The sequence below is a fragment of the Thunnus maccoyii genome, chromosome 14, assembly GCF_910596095.1.
Source record: "Thunnus maccoyii chromosome 14, fThuMac1.1, whole genome shotgun sequence".
In the NCBI taxonomy this organism is placed as follows: domain Eukaryota; kingdom Metazoa; phylum Chordata; class Actinopteri; order Scombriformes; family Scombridae; genus Thunnus; species Thunnus maccoyii.
This window is the reverse complement of record NC_056546.1, coordinates 31458884-31477748: the sequence shown is the minus strand read 5'-3', so window position 1 is coordinate 31477748 and position 18865 is coordinate 31458884. Positions and strand designations below refer to the sequence as shown.

At 40.1% G+C, this 18865-nt stretch overlaps 1 protein-coding gene across 1 annotated transcript in view; it reads right to left on the bottom strand.

Annotated features, from left to right (window-relative positions):
- vps8 (VPS8 subunit of CORVET complex) overlaps positions 1 to 18865 on the bottom strand; it is a 176318-nt gene that overhangs the window by 41145 nt on the left and 116308 nt on the right. Inside the window, exons 28-33 of the mRNA XM_042434438.1 lie at positions 14195 to 14314; positions 13425 to 13481; positions 12984 to 13066; positions 7935 to 8019; positions 7604 to 7702; positions 3242 to 3331 (exon numbers count right to left, since the gene is read on the bottom strand). Of these exons, the coding sequence (XP_042290372.1) occupies positions 3242 to 3331; positions 7604 to 7702; positions 7935 to 8019; positions 12984 to 13066; positions 13425 to 13481; positions 14195 to 14314 (534 nt within the window). The remainder of the gene's footprint in view (positions 1 to 3241; positions 3332 to 7603; positions 7703 to 7934; positions 8020 to 12983; positions 13067 to 13424; positions 13482 to 14194; positions 14315 to 18865) is intronic.

The window sequence follows — 18865 nt, the reverse complement described above, 5'->3', positions numbered from 1 at the left end:
GCTGTCAGAGGAAGTGACTTTGAATGAGTGCTGAGGTCCATCTGAATACTGCTGAAACCTTTAAACTGCTCAGATTAAAATATTCAAGACTTATTGCAAAAATATCAGGAGAAGTCAATAATAACCGTAGCCCAACACAAGGCACCAGAAATAATGCAGGTATCACAGGGTTATTCAGATTATTTTTGGTTATCAGAAATAATTAATAAGTGATTACTGGGGGCAGCTGTGGCTCATGAGGTAGAGCAGGTCGTCCACTAATCGGAAGATTGGCGATTTGATCAACAACTCCTCCAGTCCACATGTTGAAGTGTCAAAGTGTCCTTGGGCAAGATAATGCTAATTGCTCCCAAATGCTGTGCCATTGGTTCGTGAGTGTGAATGATTTGAAACTGCTAATGATGAGCAGGCACCTTGCATGGCAGCCTCTGCCATCAGCGTGTGAATGTGTGTGTGAATGGTTGAATGTGGAATGTAGTGTAAAGCACTTTGAGTGTCCAGAGGACTAGAAAAGTGCTATATAAATGCAGTTCCTCTTTGTTCCTTTGTTCTTGTCTGATCAGAAGGGTATCTCTATCAGCTTTGCAGGAGCACCACAGAGAAAAATGGAATGTGTGATCACCTCATATATTGATAAGGTGATGTCATAGGCCAAAGGTCACAGCGACTAATTGTTAGCAGGACATTCGGTCCATGGGCGGAGTTTCACACTTGTGAGGCATCATGGGAGTTACCGCTGGCCACCACGCCAAAATCTTTGCTGCCACAGCAAAAAAAAAAAAAAAAAAAAATCAATCATCTTTAAGGTGGTCATAAAACTCAGTGCCAGCTGTGTGAATCAGTTTTTTTCTTGTCTTGATGCTCCGTTAAAAATCAAACATGTTCAGTATTATAGGAAGTTTTTGGCTCTCCCCAGCACCAAACATGAAACAGCAAACTGGGTAGTTACTATGGCAAGGGCTGAAAAAACTCCGCAAATACCGTCACACACACGACAGACAGTGAATTAACAGTGTTAATTACATTGGTTAATTAACAGTGGTGAATTTATAGTGTTAACAGTGTTAATTCACCAGCATATATTTTAGTGAGAAATCTTAATTTTTGAAATGGTTCTCCTCTCATTACCACTGTCTTCTCCCACTAAAACAGTGCAGCTAACCAACAGGGTGGGAGTGGGAGCGAGTTGATGCAAAAATAATCCAAAATGTAAGGTTTATATGCAAATTATAGTTTAACTCTATGGATTATATTGATGCTGAATTGACAAGAAGACTGTCGACATATGACGCCTTTTATCTTGTGTTTCCAGAGTTAAAGATTCTTGTGGACACACAAGGAATTATTAATTTGTCATATTTCTTAAAGTGAGTTTGGCGTAATATTTTCCCCGGAGAGTTTCAGTTTAATTCAAACTGCTAATATATATATTTTTAACATTTTGTCACCACCACAGAAACACTAGGTAACTGCTAAAGTATTTTAAGGTTGTCTGACATTGACTGCTGTTATTGGTTTGATTAATCGTTTATCAAGATGCTCATTTTGATTTTTTTTTTTCTGACCGATGGCCGACGCTTGTTAACCGACAAGATTAAAATGTAGGCTAGTATTTAGAATGGATGATTTTGTTTTTTTTTTTCATCAAAAAGACTTCATTTTTACATGTGAAAATAGCAGCATAAACAACAACAGAACATGAGGATTTACACGTTGTCATCTTCAATGGAGTGAAACAGATGAAATAAAATAGACCAATAGGCCTACACGAAAAATATTTAACTGAAATAAATGTTTAAGTAAATAGTAAATAGTAGCCAGACTTCCAAATGAACAGAAACAGATTAACAAAGCAAAAACACACATTGAATCCTCCGGTGCTGAGTGCACTGTATAAGCGGCATAATAGCCTAGATCTCACTTGTAGGAAAATATTTTATAACTTATTAAAATAATAGCAAATAGTGGCCAGACTTGCTAATGTATGAACAGATTAACAAACAAAAACACACATTGAATCATCCATCAGCGAGAGCATTGCAACGAAAACCTCCTCCTCCGCTCCTGGCTTATTCATGATCAAGAACAAGCCAACAGGTTAACAAAATGGAAACTTGTAGTCACAATTTTCAGACCTCAACCTCGAAGTTTGTGTGACACTCAAAACAATTTATCCACCGTTTTACAGCCACAACTGTAGGTTACGGCCAGTGGTGTACTGGCCATCGGGCATACTGGGACAAATCCCATGTCTTTGGCCCAGTGGACTGTCAAAACATACCCCTTCTTACCGGCCCTCTCTGTGTGTCTGTTATTCGGCGTGCACGTAAGAGTGAGCTGCATGCCTGTGTCAGACAATCACAGACGAGCGCCCATTTTTACTACTTTTACCACTGCCAGAGGGGGGAGACAAAAGTCCAGTTTTAACTGTTTAACTGAGAATATTAATCGGTCAAAATTAAATAAATAATAATAAAATAATTAAGAACATCCCTAATGGTTTACAGCTAATTGTTGTTTCTAAAGCCAGTATGCAGTAAATGGTTGCCTTTTGTGTACATGTTTTTGTACCCCCCCCACCCCGCTCACATTGCCCCCACGGCAATCCTCTTGTTCCACAGGAAACACTGGAAGTTGAGTCCCTTGTTCCCTAGAATGAGGGTAACATGTAGTCTGGCCTGGTGAGGCCCTACAGTGACTATTGTACACCCTACTATGATGGGTGTGCAAAGAGTTCTCTGAAAAAAATACCATACAACGTTTCATCTTGGTGGAAAGCAATTGTGATTGTTTAAAGAACTCAAAAAAAAAAAAAAACAGTGAAAAAGTTCCCAAACAGGTCAGCAGGAACACATGGAGGAAGCCATTCAATGCAAAAAGTGTATATTCAATCAGCTTAGTTTGTGCACACAATGCAGGCACAGAGAGGCGCACAGAACACAAGAGAAGGCTTGGATAACAACTACTGGGGTATTAACACTTTTAAATCTTGGTTTTTCCTCAGACAGTATCTAACAAATTAAATGTCACACTTTTTGCATTGAAAAACTTCCTTTTCCTTTGTGTTACATTATAAAGACCTCTGTGACAATTATATGTAATTAGTTCACATAAAAGTAAAAATGTATTTTAGTGCAGAAGGTTGTTATTGAGTATGTCTGTAAAAGTTGGTAACTGGTGCTCTGTGCAGGTACCAAATAAATAAGAAATATAATAATGTCAATATTTATTTTGACCTCACCTGAAGCTTCGAGATAATTTGCTGCACCTCTTCAGCGAAGTGAACCATTACCAGATCAGCTGACTTGCTGGGGTCAAGGGTCATCAGCTCCTGTGAACATATGTTGGAGGAAGCATATGTTAATGCAAACACAACCAGTGCCGTTTCTGGGCATTTTCATGCCATAGGCAAGACATCCACTAGCACCCCTGAGGGAATTGATTTTATACATCTTGATAAATTTATAATATTTCAGTATTTTAAATGTAACTTTACTCAACATCACTCAACTTGTTCTGTCAGTTAGTACCTTTACATGCACACTGCCTGTTCTGGATTGTCCTGATTTTAATCATGGAAAGGATATTTTTCCATTGCTTTACAACAGAATAGTATAACACAACCTGATTATTAATATTGCTTAATCATTCATGAACATTATCCACATAACTGATGATCTGTGCAGCAGTGTCTTTGACTCCTCAACATCCCAGACAGTCAGTCATTTCTGTATTGAAGTGGAGGTACTATCATTATCTGACTTTACTTACCACGTGTTATGATCCAATATTTATTTTAATTCTGAATGTTTTATAAGTTGCAGTACACCCTGCATTAAAATTAGTAAAGCAATTAAGATATGTTTTACAATGCATTACCTCTACATTAAGAAAATATTTATTGTTTCCTTCAATATTTTGTATAGGCCTGGTGTCCTATTAACTAGACTCTTACTTCTGCATCAACAAAGTACTTAAGTTTTCAACTAACAGCAGCACCTTCGAAATGTGGTTAACCTGCAGAAAGTCACTAAAAACAGGTGCAAAATGACACTCTGCTCACATCATTCACGGATGCTGCTTCATCTAACTATAAAGCAATGACTCTGTCAGTCTGTCTGTATGTATCAGTGGCGGCTGGTGACTCAAAAAATTGGGGAGGACAGGAGGAAAATCAAGTGTGGTTCAAATGTGTCATTTTACCAACAAAGTGAAATTCAAATTTATAGTATTGTTCTATTGTGACAACAAATTTATGTTTTCATCAAAAACAGACAAGATATCACATGATTTACACATGTTTCCTATGTATTTTCTTAGTATACAGAAATATATAAAGTAGCACAAAGCTTATAATGTGATACAGGTTCAGATCAGTGCTGAATACAAGAAAGATTGAACATTAAAAACATTCACAGATCTAAAAGTGTAGGTTCACATCAGAAAGTATTAATGCATGTATTAAATACATGACTTACACACTCTTATCTATATGGACGATATATAAAATATAGTCTACAAAGCTGACATGTTAACACTAGGAGTGTTAACATGAACACAAAACTCGGTTCGGATCGTATCACGGAAGGAGCTATAGCAAGGAGCTATCTACTGCTGCTACTCTGCCTTACAGTGGAGAGAATTGAAGATGAAATCTGGAAACTATCATTGGACCAACTCAATGTCAATATTGCATTCTGGTTGTTAATTGGTAAGGGAGGACGTCCTCCCTTGAAGCGTCATTTTACGTGCCATGGCCAATCACAGATTAGCATGAAAAAAAATGAAATACATTGAGTCCAATGTAAGAGATCCCGCCCTGCGGAGGACAACAGGCACCCGTCCTCCTCTGCCCCCCACTCCACCTCCACCAATTGCGCCCCCTCCCCCCCACCACCACCACTTTACACACACTGCTCTTTCTCCTCCCGCCCTGCAGGTGTTGCTGTTGAAGCATTTTAAACAGAATTTCAGCAATGGATTTTTTCCAAAGAGAGAAAAAATACTTTATAAAAACTGAGATTTGGTAATGGTTTATTTCAACCAACTATTCTTTTTCATATTTTGATCTCCCTTTTGCCTCTCAAAAAATAGAGGATCAACCTCCTCTGCCTCTTTGGACCAGCCTCCACTAGTATGTATGTATGTACTATCTCAAGAACCATTCATCTGATCTACTTGGCAACTGTATTCCTGGGGAGCATTTCTCTGAATCTGAAAATGAATTTGGATTAGTGTGAGTGGATATTCTTACTCAGGATAAAATTTGATTGATTTGACTTGGAAAATACATAGGGCCTAACTGGAAATGGCTAAATGATGTGTGTATAGTCAAGTAATGAAAAAACTACCGAAAATATTGAGTGTGAGTGTTCATTAAACCCTCATGTCCCTGCATGAGTCGTTTTCACCAAAAAATATTTGTTTCTGATTTTTTTGTACTTTGCCTCCCTTGGAAGGCTCCACCTGTGCAGCATTGAACTTTTGCACAGGCTGCTTCTCAGATTCCACAGTTTAAGATCCCAAAACGGCTGAAACCCCAGCCTGCCCCGTCTCCCTTGCCCAGACAGGAGGCTGGGACCAGCTGGTCCTGAAAAGCCCTGGCTCCGGCTGCAGCTCTGCCGGCACAACCCGCTCAAAGCTGCCAGTCTCCAGGCTAGGAAGAAGAAGAGAGCGGCTTGACAGCCTCTCTCTCCACTAGTGATGCAGCTGGACATTCCCCATTCTCCAGCTCCACTTGTTTGGCTTTTATGTGTTCTTCCAGAGGACCCCCACACCTCCAACTCCCAGTTGCCACTACTTGTGGCTTGGCAGCATCCTGGGCCTTCACCAGCCAATCAGGACCGATGTAATAAGATTAATGCTTCTGAGGGCTGCAGCGAAGCGTGCATACCATAATGAAACATCTCATTCATATTACTCAGAGAAATGGGGTTATGTAAATAACCTAAAGTTTTGTTGAACCCCATGACTACTACTTGACTCTAGCTGAGGATACACCTGCACACAAAAAGGCATGTACTGGACAACATACATAGCAGCCTATTATCCATATCCCAGTTATGAATTATCCTGCTGTGGGACATATAATAATGTTTGCAATGGAACAGGAGTAACCTGGTTACTCATAGATCTTACACAGCAGTGTGAGCAAATGAACTGCTTGGTCGCAAAATAAGTTGCAGCCAGCAGGTTAATGAGCAGCAGAGTGTTCTTCTACAGTCTGCCTGTAGTCTCCTCTCAGTATCAGATGTTTACTGCAGTTTCCTCAATGACTGTTGTTTTATGTAAGGAGCACACTGGATATCTGTGTGACAGACTTAACAGTAGATTGGGTGTCTGAAGTTCAGTGTCTCTCCTGTTGGTGGCGCCCTGGGCAACCACCTAGTTGGCCTATGCCTAAATTTGGCCCTGAACAGAATCACTTGTCATATTGTTAGCCAGAGATGTCTTCATTCATCTTTGCCTTGCATTTATAAAAATTCTTGATGCAAATATGAAAAATAAAGCACTGCACTGAAAGAACAAATAAGTTCATTAAACAGACTGATATAAGTTTGTTCATTTAGTTTGTGACTATCAGCCCTGCCACCTTTTGTTTCAGCCAGCTCATGACTGTGAGGCTGTGTTATGCTACACAGCTATGTGATTGAAATACTAAAACCAAAGGCTTACTTTCAAGAAAGCACTAGTGCTTAAAGCTGGAGTGCAGGACTTTTGTCTCCCCCTTCTGGCAGTAAGAGTTATTACAAAAACACTGTCGACATGTGCTTATGTCATAGGCTCCGCCGTAGCCTACTCCGTCACTACTGTTGTGGTTGTAAAACGGTGGATAAATTGTTTTGACCGTCTCACAATCCCCCCAAAATTCAGAATTTGACCCATTCGATCCAATAACATTTGGAACATCTAGAAGAGCCACACGATTAAATTGTTTTATCCCCATTCAAGTTAGCAGAGAGCTAACTGGAAGTTAGCCAGCTCGGCTAGCGGAAGTCGTTAGTGCGCATATCCTGCACATAGAGCATGCCCAGTATGCATTCATGTGGCTAGCACGAGAATGTCAAACCCGACACCAAAAAAAAAAATCTCCTATATACTGTGAAATACAGGTGATAGACTAAATCAGCATTGTGTGAACTCATTTGGCAAGGGCTAGAATGTAACAGATTTATATGTAAAAGTTCCACACTACAGATTTAATGACCGTTACTAATATAACAGGGGTATGGGTGTGTCTCCCTGTCTGCTGGGTGTTTAGGTTTTCATCTTAAAAAGATGTTGATGTTATAGGGTTGCTTAACACAAATGTTTGAAAAAACATATCTAATTTACTCCTAGTAGTATCTAGGTTCAGACATCTGATTGGGATACTGCCTCGATGCCTGTAGCACATCCAACTGGAGGAGACCCAGAGACAGACCTGAACATGCTTGACTACATATTCCATTAACTACATATTTCCCAGGCTGAAAGTCATGGCCGGGGAGAAGGACCTGGCCTGGATGAGCACCAGATAAATAACCATGTAACCAAATAACCACCATCAGCAACTGATAAATGACCATGTTCATACAATATGTATGTTTGTGTATGTACTGACCTGTATGTGCTGCAGTGCTTTGTCCTTGACCGTTTGTTTCTCCTCAGGGCTGTAGCTGGGCATAGACAGCAGATTGTGGATGTAGCTGAAGATCTCCCACTGACAAACACACACACATACACACTTGTACATCTATACTTATGAGGACTCTCACTTATATTATGCATTCCCTAGCCCCCTATTTTAACTTTAACCATAACAACTAAATACCTAACTGCAACCCAAAACTGGATCTGAACCAGGTCAAACAAGTTCAAACAGTTCAAACAAATACATGTACAGTTTGATAAATCTGAAATTCAAGCTGTATCTTGTTGAGTCTGTATGTTACCTTTCTGAGGGGGTCTCTCAGGTAGCAGTCAATGATCTTGTCAAACAGATGTTTCTTCTCGTAAAGAAATTCACAAATCTGGAAGCTGAATGGGAGACACAAAGACAATAATGTAATAATAAAAATAATCATAATCATCATCATCATCATCATCATGATCTTGTCTTCAGCTTAGAACAGAGCTGTATATACACTGTTTCTATTAGAGACTCAAGCTCCAAGACTATTATCATCACAGGCAGTCTGGCATGTGTAGTCAATCTAGGCCAGTTTTTTTAAAGACTCACATTGTGGCCCCAATCAGTCAAAAGTGAGACAACTATACCCCCAAACACCTTCTACTCCAAGGCCAATGTAAAATTGTGATAATGGAGTTTTTAGTCTGTATGCCCACTGGTTTTCAGCGCAGGGTTTGAGTATGAGAAATTCAAGGTTGAACTTAGGCGAGTTTAAAAACAACAAAGAGCTTTTATGTTAGTATCACTCAATATATAAATGTTTCAGTTGGAACACTGTGTGAGGGAAATTGGTTTTCAGTGTGTGCATAAAACTTAACATATACAATAACAGAAACGTACACACTAAGAAAAAATCAATCCAAAACAAAATCTATAAATGGCGTACATCCTCCTATATAAAATTCTCTTTTTTTTGAGTAGAAAAGATGCTGACTAACATCTTTCCAGAGATGGAATGTGTGCGTTTAGAATTGTGCTGGAATAGTTTTGTTTTGATTTGCAACCCTACATTTGCACTTTTCTCTAATTGATTTATCATGTAAAATACAGACAAGTGACAAATTCAATGAAAAACTGGTACAGGTCTGAATGTTTGACCCCAACAGTGAGGGGATCTGGTGGCTCTGTTATGCTATGAGGGGATTTTGCTGGCATGGTTTGGGGAATATCTTTTTGAGGGATGGTGTTCCTCAGCCTTGGCATTGATTCTACAAGTCTCTGGGACTCTTCTAGAGGGATGAACACCATTCTTCAAAAAGATATTCCCTAATGTTTTGATGATGGTAGTGGAGAGCACTGTCTCACACCTCAGTCCAAAATCTCCCATAGGTGTTCAATTGGGTTGAGGTCTGGTGACTGCGAAGGCCATAGCATATGATTCACATAATTTTCATACTCATCAAACCATTCAGTGACCCCCCATGCCTGTAGGAGAACCAGTTGATCTTTGTTACCCTGCAATCTCCCAAAAGAAGCCCAAAGAAGGTCTGGGCTCAATCAACAATAAACCCTAACCTCAAAAGGCATGGATGTATATTCAACTTCGTCTGGAAATGCTCTCAGGTAAACTGAGAACCCTTCTTTACATTAAGGTGTCAGTTTTGACTCCTCACAGAACCATCTCCTCTCCCCAAACTGTGTGGGACAACCCCAAGTGAAATTTATGACATTAAAGAACTGCTACATTCTTTATCAACCCAAGTTTCAGAAAATACCGGATTAAAGGACCCTCTCCTTTGGACAAATGCAGAGAAACTGTTTATCATAGTGAAACCTCATCAATTTATTTGATGAGTTTGGACAACTCCACCCACATTATATGTTCTCTTTTCACCTTTTAATCTCATACATACACACACCCACATTCCAAAGCACATCGTCCCCTGTTGCTTTCACCCAAGTGTGACTCCAGAAAGATAGTCCAGACCTGTCGTAAATTCAGTTAAGCCTAGTTGAATTTCTTAAAGCCAGAAGTTTGATTCAATGTTTCCTAAGTATATAACCATCTTTTAATCTATATATTATTGTTCACAAAGCAATGCCTATCAAACTGGTCCAACTCTGATACCTAGGTTTAATTGTTACATAGTAATGGGACCACAGTGCCATCCAATGGACAACTTTTAGTAAGGTTGAATGTTGAAGTAAGACCTCTGTATAATGTTTTCTTATTGTGATCTATCAAATTATCATTATACTCTACATAACTTAGTAGGAATGTGATATGTATGAGGGATTACTTTGATAAGCAAAGAATTAACAGTAGTAGTTATAATGTATGTTAACTAGTAGCTAGAGTAAGTTTGTTAAATAACTATAGTATGTTTTAAGTATGCTGCACTGATGATTGTTAACTTTGTGTGTTAATGGATGTATAGCAAAAGAAGATTACATTTTATTTTAAGCTAATCAAAGGATCTAACTCAGGTATTGTGATGGTGATTACATCAATGGCCCTGTTTACACCTGGTATTAACATCCATCTTGGGTGATCCGATCACATGTGGACAGCTCAAAGTACAGGTGTGAAGGCATCCAAGATGCATTGAGGATGCATTGAGATCCGATCACTCAGACCACATTCGGAGGTGGTCTGAGCCGCATGTGGCTACATTCAATTAGCAGTGTAAACGCAATGTGTCCTGAGCTACATTGAAGGACCGCCTACTCAACTTACGTCTTCTATTTTCTGGCAGACTAGGCACGGAAAGTGCATCGCTGACTCCCGGTGCATGAACCCTCTGTGCAAAGCTGTTCAACTTGTTTGATAACAGGATAAAGAAATTCATTATTTTGTTTTGCCATTTTTCATGTGAATTAAAAAAAATATAATCCACTTCCCGTTTTTTCCTATTTTTCTCATTCCCCTAACCCATTTCCCTCATCAAATCGACAATTGGAATAGAAATTAAACCATTAATTTTTCGCTTGTCTGTCTATTAATATTTCAGGAGCTGCTGGATAGTTTCCTCTGTCCTGTCAAGTTGATAACTACATGTTTTGCTGTGCTGCTCAACATAATGAGCTCTGGATTTATCAGGAGGACGGCTACTTTACTCCAGAAAATTAATTAACATTAGATCCGTACCGATCCTGTCAGCGTGTCGGAGATTTAAATAATTAATGAAGTTACGCTGCTGTGCCACGTGCATAAATGCACACAGTGTCTCCCGCTGGTTAAAAACAACAACGCATTTGGTTGCAAATGGAAATGATGTCTGTGTTTATTTGCATATAGAGCAGGAAAGTAAGATCCGATCACAAGTGGTCACTCAGGACGCATATGGAGACGCATGTTAATACCAGATGTAAACAGACGTACTTAGAGTTGTCCACTTGTGATCACTCAAGACGAATGTTAATTCCAGGTGTAAAAAGGGCCATAGAGGTGTGTTTCTGAACATTTGAGTAACATATACAGATGCAATTCACGTTTAAGTGTGGATGAACATGGTGGAATGTTTAGTTGAAATGTAATCAACTCAGAGAAGATCACGTGTTTTCTCTTAGACAAAGGATTTTCTGTTTTGCGCGGGAGAACATCTGTCTCCACCCACACACACCCATCTTAGCGCCAGCCTGATAAAACAGCATACTTGCTACGCTCATTCTGCTTTTTCCTTTTTCATCTCCATGGAGACGCACATTGCATCCTGAAGACTTCCGCCATTTTAATTTTCTCCATACTTTTCTTTGTATCACATGATCTTCTAAGTTAACTTTCTCTTTTCTTTAAGCTACGTGCAGTATTGTTGCGTCAGTAAAACAAATTTCATGTTGCAATTCTTTCATGCTTTATTTCTTTAAGTATAGTTTTGTTCGGCTGGCAAGATTAATTTTCGAGTTATTTAGTTAGAAAGTCAGTCACTCAGAGACTTCAATTAAAACGACCCACTCTCTGTGGCTCAAGACCCCTTCAAGACTGTGTATCAGGAATAACCACCAAGACCAGCCTTGATCCTTCTTTGTAATGGTAAACCCTGTGGTGATCCTGAGGATCACCTGAAGAAACTGTCACGACGTGACTGCCCCTTAAAGGCTCCCGTAACGCTCACGAGCGGAAACTCCGCTGGGAAACCCCGCTGTAGAACAGCTGATCTTCCGATCTGACACTCCAGACAACAGCCGATCTCCCGCTGAGTCATTTGAGGACAACGCTACGCAAAGTAGGCTGAACAACATTACTTCTGTTCTCCATCTACTTCATGATTAAGTAGATGGATTGGTGTCGTTTCAATTGAACTCTCTAGTTAATTCTTCAGAGAAGATGGTCAGTTAAACTACCTCAACCTTAATTAATTCTCCGTTAATTATGCTATCGTAAACATTTCACCATCACTCATTCATAACTTCTAACCCGCAATTTTGAACATTTATTATAGTTGATTATTCATTTGTCTGTTTGAATTGACACTCCATTTATTCACTGTTCATCATTTAGTTCAATAAATATATCTATTAGCATGTTGTTGGCTGTGGCTTCAATTTAAGCAGAGAATTAGATCACTGCATTGTAACATGCTACATCAGAAGTGAGGCTGATAAAGTTGTTTCTGTGTTTCTTCCCAGCACGGTTAAATTAAACTAATGGGAAGTGGTGCCCCTTTTCAAACGAGGATTTTGTGTTAACAAAGGTGATGTTCCTACATGCCCTATGAATTGGTGCATTGTTATCCTGGGAGAGACCACTCCCGTCGGGATGGAAATGTTTCATCATAGGATAAAGGTGATGACTCAGAACAACTTTGTATTGATTTGCAGAGACCCTTCCCTCTAAGGGGACAAGTGGGCCCAAACCATGCCAACAAAATTACCCCCAAAGCATAACAGAGCCACCAGATCCCCTCATTGTAGGGGTCAAGCATTCAGGCCTATACCGGTTTTTCCTTTAATTTGTCAACCCTGTTTACATGTTCTCCCTGTGTCTGTGTGGCTTTCCTCCCGCAGCCAGGTCAGGTCTACTGGAAACTAACAGCCTGTAGGTAAGACTGTGTGAGTGTGTCTGTCTATATATGTTTGTCCTGTGATAGGCTGACAACCTGCCCAGGATGTGCCTGTTTTGGGGCAAAAAGGGTTGTAATTCTGCAAGTAGCCAGTAAAAAAGATTTTTTTTGAAAGACACACTTTCAGAACTCATTATCTACCTTTATTCTATATTGACTTGGACCAAAGTTTTGACCTTGTAATCTTTAAAAAGATACAAAATACTTAACTTTTTAGAAAAGTACAGTAAATATGCATTTTTATCATTATTTTATTCAATAGAATTCTTTGATGCAAATATCTTTCCAGTCATAAATCAGCTACTCACAACTTGGCTTTCTCTGCCAAAGCCAACAGCCTTCCTTCATCAAACTGGACCACACCCCCAACTTGTAGCAGCTCCAGCAGAACCTACAAACCAGTCACAATAAAGACCAATCACATGACATGACAATATCATCTAGAAAAGCCTGTGTCTGTGACAAGACACAGGTAAAAACACATACTATAATATGTATATACAAGTGTATATACGATCATCGACCACCTCATTACATCTGTAAGTAAGTAAAATTAATTCATATAGCTCTTTTCACAGACATTAGTCACAAAGTGCTTTACATGGGCATAATGCCACACAAATACAAAGAAATAAAGGAATACACAATCTGTAATTTAAAAAATACACAGTAAAAAGCTATATATATATATATATATATATATATATATATATATATATGTACACACACACACACGCACACACTCCAACCTGCTGCCTCTCAGTGTGTCGAGAGTCATCATCTGGTCTGCACAGGAACTCCAGAACCTGGAAAGACAGAGCAGAGGTGAAGATGATGGTACTGGTATGGAACCCCAAAGTGTTCAATGTTAAATAAATGAAAAATACATTATGAAACTAGACATTTCTATTTCTACATGCCACTTTCAAAAGTCTGCTTTCATTTCATAATGGCATTTTTCACAATAACTTTTTTCATGTGAAGTTTTATTTATAATGTCACTTTCATCGAGAGGCATTTTATTTCATGTTACTTTTCATGACCATGGTATTGCCTCCTGCCTCTCTTAAAGGGTAGCTACACATTAAATCATTTTTTTACACTGTACACATAATCACATATGTCTATGTTGGCATATGATGTTAATACAGGTGATTTTTCCAACAATACACATATTGTGTGTAAAAACAACCTTTTCTACTCAAAATTAGCTTATTTCTGTGCTTATATTTGAAAATTCAGTTCAGCCGAATCCTCTGCCTCTCCCTAATTGTGACATATTAGGCAAGGCTGAGGTATTCCGTATATCAGCTGTGTGACAAGTATAAACAGCAGAATACTGGCAAACCATAGCCTCAGTTTGTGCCTCTGATAGAGAGCTGCTGGTAGCATTAGCGATCCACTCATGTGTTTATCTTCCTGGCCTTTAGCTTTGCCGATACCAGCAGCCAGTGTGAAAGTATCATCATAATATTTTTTAATCACATGCTTGGGATATATGCAGGATCTGACTGGGTACCTGATCAAAGAGCTTCCTGTTCACAAAAAGCGTGTTATCTGGCTTGGCCAACTGGCGAGCCAAAAATGTGAAGAGCCCGCCCACCTGGGAAGGAGTAAAGTCTGGATTGTCCACCATCACCTAGGTAACGAGAAAGAAAGCAAGAAAAAAGATACAGAGAATATAAAAACTGTCTTGAGTTGCACAGGTCAGCCCGTCCCCCCTTTATAAATGCCAGTGGCGCCCCACACAGCATTCTCAAGTGTATTTCTTCCATGCACCTTACACATGCAAGCAGGGCAGTGTTGTGAGGTACCTCCCTCAGTTCTCAGAGAACTGGGTTGACCTGGGTAACCAAAAGTTCTCTTTCAAACATTGCTCAGTATCTCACTATGGGAGATGTGGCACACTCCTGAATTGCATGCTCCGAAGCCCATAACACCTCCACCCAGAAGGGTCAACATCACAAGCCCTCCCCTTGAGCTAGCACACAGTTAACATGCCCCCACACTCAGGACTGAGTGAGCTAGTGAGGGCCCTGTCACATCCAGGCAGTAAAACTGAATAAATGTGTGTGGGGATGCCCAACTAGCAGTTGCATAGATGTCACTCACAGAAATGCCCATAAACAGGGCCTATGCGGTGGCCATACCCCTGGTGGAATGAGCCCGCAGGCTTTCAGGGGCTGCAGTCCATGACTCTCATAAGCCAGAATTATAGCCTCCACCACCCAGTGTGACAGCGCTGGTGAGTCAAAGCCTTCCCTCTGTGAGAAGGAGCCCAAGATACAAAAAGCTGGTTATTCTTCCTAATTCTCTTAATCCTGTCCAAACAGATGCTTAAGGCTCTTATGGGACAGTGAATCAAGCCACCTGTCACTCCTGTCTGCGAAAGGCGGTGAGTGAAAGGCAAGCAGCTCCGTGTGGGGTAGCTATATGAAGACTTGCTAACCTAAGGCACAAAAGCAGGGTTAGGGCGCAACATCACCTTCCCATAGTCAGGGGAAAACTGCAAGCAGGATGCATGCACAGACGCATGTAATTCACAGCTGTGGGGCAGCTGTGGCTCAGGAGGTAGAGCGGGTCGTCCACTGATCTGAAGATCAGCGTTTTGATTCCTGACTCCTCCAGTCCGCATGTTGATGTGTCCTTGGGCAAGATACTTAACCCAAAATTGCTCCTGATGGCTGTGCCATCAGTGTGCGAATGTGTGTGAATGATTAAATTTCGTCTGATGGGCAGGTTGTGACTTTGCATGGGCACCCTTCAAAAACCTCCTTATCAGAGAATGCTGTGTCTAATCGACACATTCCCAAAACCCACATGGCAGGCTAAAATCGCGACCAAATAAACTTTAACGGTTGAAAAAGCTTAACCGTTGTCCTGTAAATCCTGTAGGAAGCATAATACACCCGGAACAGAACTTGAAACAAAATGACAGCTCTAGCCTCACACCATCTATCAAATACGCGCCACTTAACGTCATACAATGAACACGTAGATGGCGCCCTTGTACTTTGAATTGTCCCAATCACCCTCAATGGCAGACCCCACTCATTCAAATTTAAAAATCTGTCCATGCGCCTGTGACACCAAGTCTTTGTGTAATGGCAGCAGCCATGACTGGTTGTTAAGGAGCCACACCAGCTCTGCCATCCATGGTCTGCTGGGCCAATGTGGGGCAATCAGCAGGGACAAAATTCAGGCCAGGAATCTCACACCCACCCAGGCCACCTCATAGACAGGGGTATTCAATAGGCAGACTCTGGCCCAGATCTGGACCAAAACACAAATGAATCCAGACCGAGACAGGAATCTGCATGATTATTATTTATGGTAGCTTCCACATATGTAGGCTACTATTTAAAATAAAAGCACACAATTTTCTGGACAGGCAAATCTTCGAAGCACATCACGAAGGTGCTCTCATTTCATCTCCCAATCACAGCAGCGTAACACCACAACTATAACATGAAACTGACTGAAGTCATCATATTAAGAGAACTTGGGACAGAAATTTTGCCTTCTTAAGTTTCCTTAAGAAATACAGTTGTTTCTGAGCTTTCCTTACTAGGGTCTAGATGTATGGTGGCCATGACAGGCTCTCTGTGATGCTGATTCCCAGGGACCTAAAACTGTTAACCTGCTCCACTGATGCAGACAGGGGTGTGTGTCCTTGCCTCCTTTTTCCTAAAATCATCAATCAGATCTTTGGTTTTGTTGTCATTGAGTAGTAGTTGTTAGACTAGACACTGCAGACTTTTTAGGTATAGGGATGATGGCTGTCTTGAAGTAGGTGGGAACACTCTCCTGTGACAGTGACATGTTAAATTATGACATCAACTACCTGGTTGACACATGTTTTTAGTACAGTCAGGGATATTATCAGGCCCAGCAGCTGTATTCATATTCATTCTCAGCAGGATTCTTCTCACATCCGCTGTGGATTACTGACAGTGGCAAAATTATCATTTAAAAAAAAAAAAAAATTCAGAACAGGATTACACGTGATTTATATTTCAAATATAAATGTTGTTTCTAGAGCAGCATCAATACTGTTTACAACAGCAAAGTCACTATAAACTTGGTAATATCTCACTGGAAACAAATCTAACATGTCAGTAAAATAAATAATATTCCTGACATCAAAAAACTGAATGAAGTTTAGAAAGAATGAAGAACATTCTGACACTGTGTGTCTGTAACAACTGGCCTACTGGATGTGTAAAGGAACACAGAACACTAATTAACATTAGATCCTGACTGATCCTATCAGCGTGTCAGAGATTCAAATAATCAATGAAGTTAGGCTGCTGTGCCTTGTGCACAGCTTCTCTCAATGGGGAGACACAGCTGCGGGGAGATTGCTGCATATAACTCTATCTTTGTTTGATTTACGTACTTAGGGCGGTCCACTTGTGATCGGATCAACCAAGACGCATATTAATGCCAGTGTAAACAGGGCCAAAGAGACTTAGTCTCCCAGAATTCCCCAGGTACTTCACACCTGGACATTAACTCTGCCCATGGATTGTCTGATTAGTTTAGTTTGTATTTAAGGTCTGGTTTTCAGTTGAGTCTTGCTGGATCATTTATTCTGTTTGGTTCTGTTTTACCTTGTTCTGTCCTGACCATCACAAGAATAAAGAGGGTTTTCGTCAACCCTGCATGTCGGTCTCTGCATTTGGGTCCATTCCTGCAACTCCACATGACACTGCCAGATGATTATAAGCACTATAAGCACAGGAGCCACGAAGCAGAATTAGCTCGCCACTAACTCTGTAAGGACTGAACAAGGAGTGACCTGGGCTCACTGGCCTGCACGACTGGATCACTGACAGCCCAGGAAAGCCTGCACCATTGAGCCTAGGAGCCACAGCTCTTCCCCAGCCTGGTTCACTCGCTGGACTCAACAAAGTAGCAAACCAAAGCATCTCTCTCTCCATTGACTTGGTAATGTACTGAGCATAGCATAGAATGGCACATGGCTAAGGTTTTTTGTTGAGCTCTGTTGTTGTGATGTCTGTTTATAGTCAGCTTATTATTTAGCCACATCACTAAGTTGATGTTTGCATGCTTCATACACGTCACATCCAGTGACTAGGCCTTGCATATAACTAAGTAACCACTTTCAACCTGGCACCCTTTATCTTACATGCTTTCCTTAACATAACCACACACACAGTTAAGAGAAGGTTAAAAGCCCCGCTTTACATACTCTTTTGCTTCTGGCCTAGCACACGTGATCTCAAGCCACCTCATGGTCTGGCTTTTTGCCTTTGTCTTTCCTTGTTCACAGAACATTGGAACATGTGGCCTCCATCGCCATTTTGTTTGCCTGCAATTCTCACACACACAGACAGACATACACATCTGTATATAGCCTTAGATTAGACATCTGTATATAGTTAGATTACATATTGTGTGTTTTTACTTTTATCTGTTTATCTTTTGGATATACATGCTGTCTGTTTAATGTTGCATGAGAGTGAATTTTGCTCAAAAACTCCACAATCCTTCAAGTTTTACTAGCTATTGACATGATAATTTTGGTTATAATTATTAAGTTAATTATTAATCAGAGTTCCAAATTTATAGATTAGTACATTTAATAAGACTGAATCCATCAATTGCCTATCTTTTTTCCTGACCCCAGGGTGGTGCCCTGTTATAATTCATTTTTATTAATAATTTTTTTTGATTTTACTAATTAATAATAATCTTTGATAATCCTTAATTATTGCTGATAGCCTAACCAAAGCCCAACAAAACTAATGAACAGTTAGAGATCAGACAGAGTGCTTTTCACAGGTTGCAAAACACGAGGCCGACCACACTGCCTTTTTTGTTGAAGCCTACAATTTATAAAAAAGAGCAATTTGCTGTCTTTTTTTTTTTTTTAATTGTTGTTAGGCAACCACCGAACCTACCTGAAATCTCAAGTACCGCACTAGTTGGCCTCCAGGCCTGCTGTTTTCTGTTCAGATCATGGTAACTATGGTTGTTAAAGTCATATAGCTCCAGGTATCCAACAATAGCCACGACTAGTTTGTCCTCCGTTGTTGTTGTATTTATTTATTGATTGGGACAGTGTACAGTTTTAAAGATAAAAGATGCACGGCACTGGAGTTAGCTCAAAGCTAATTTACATCCGTAGTCCCACACAATCAAAACATACAACAGCACAACAAAC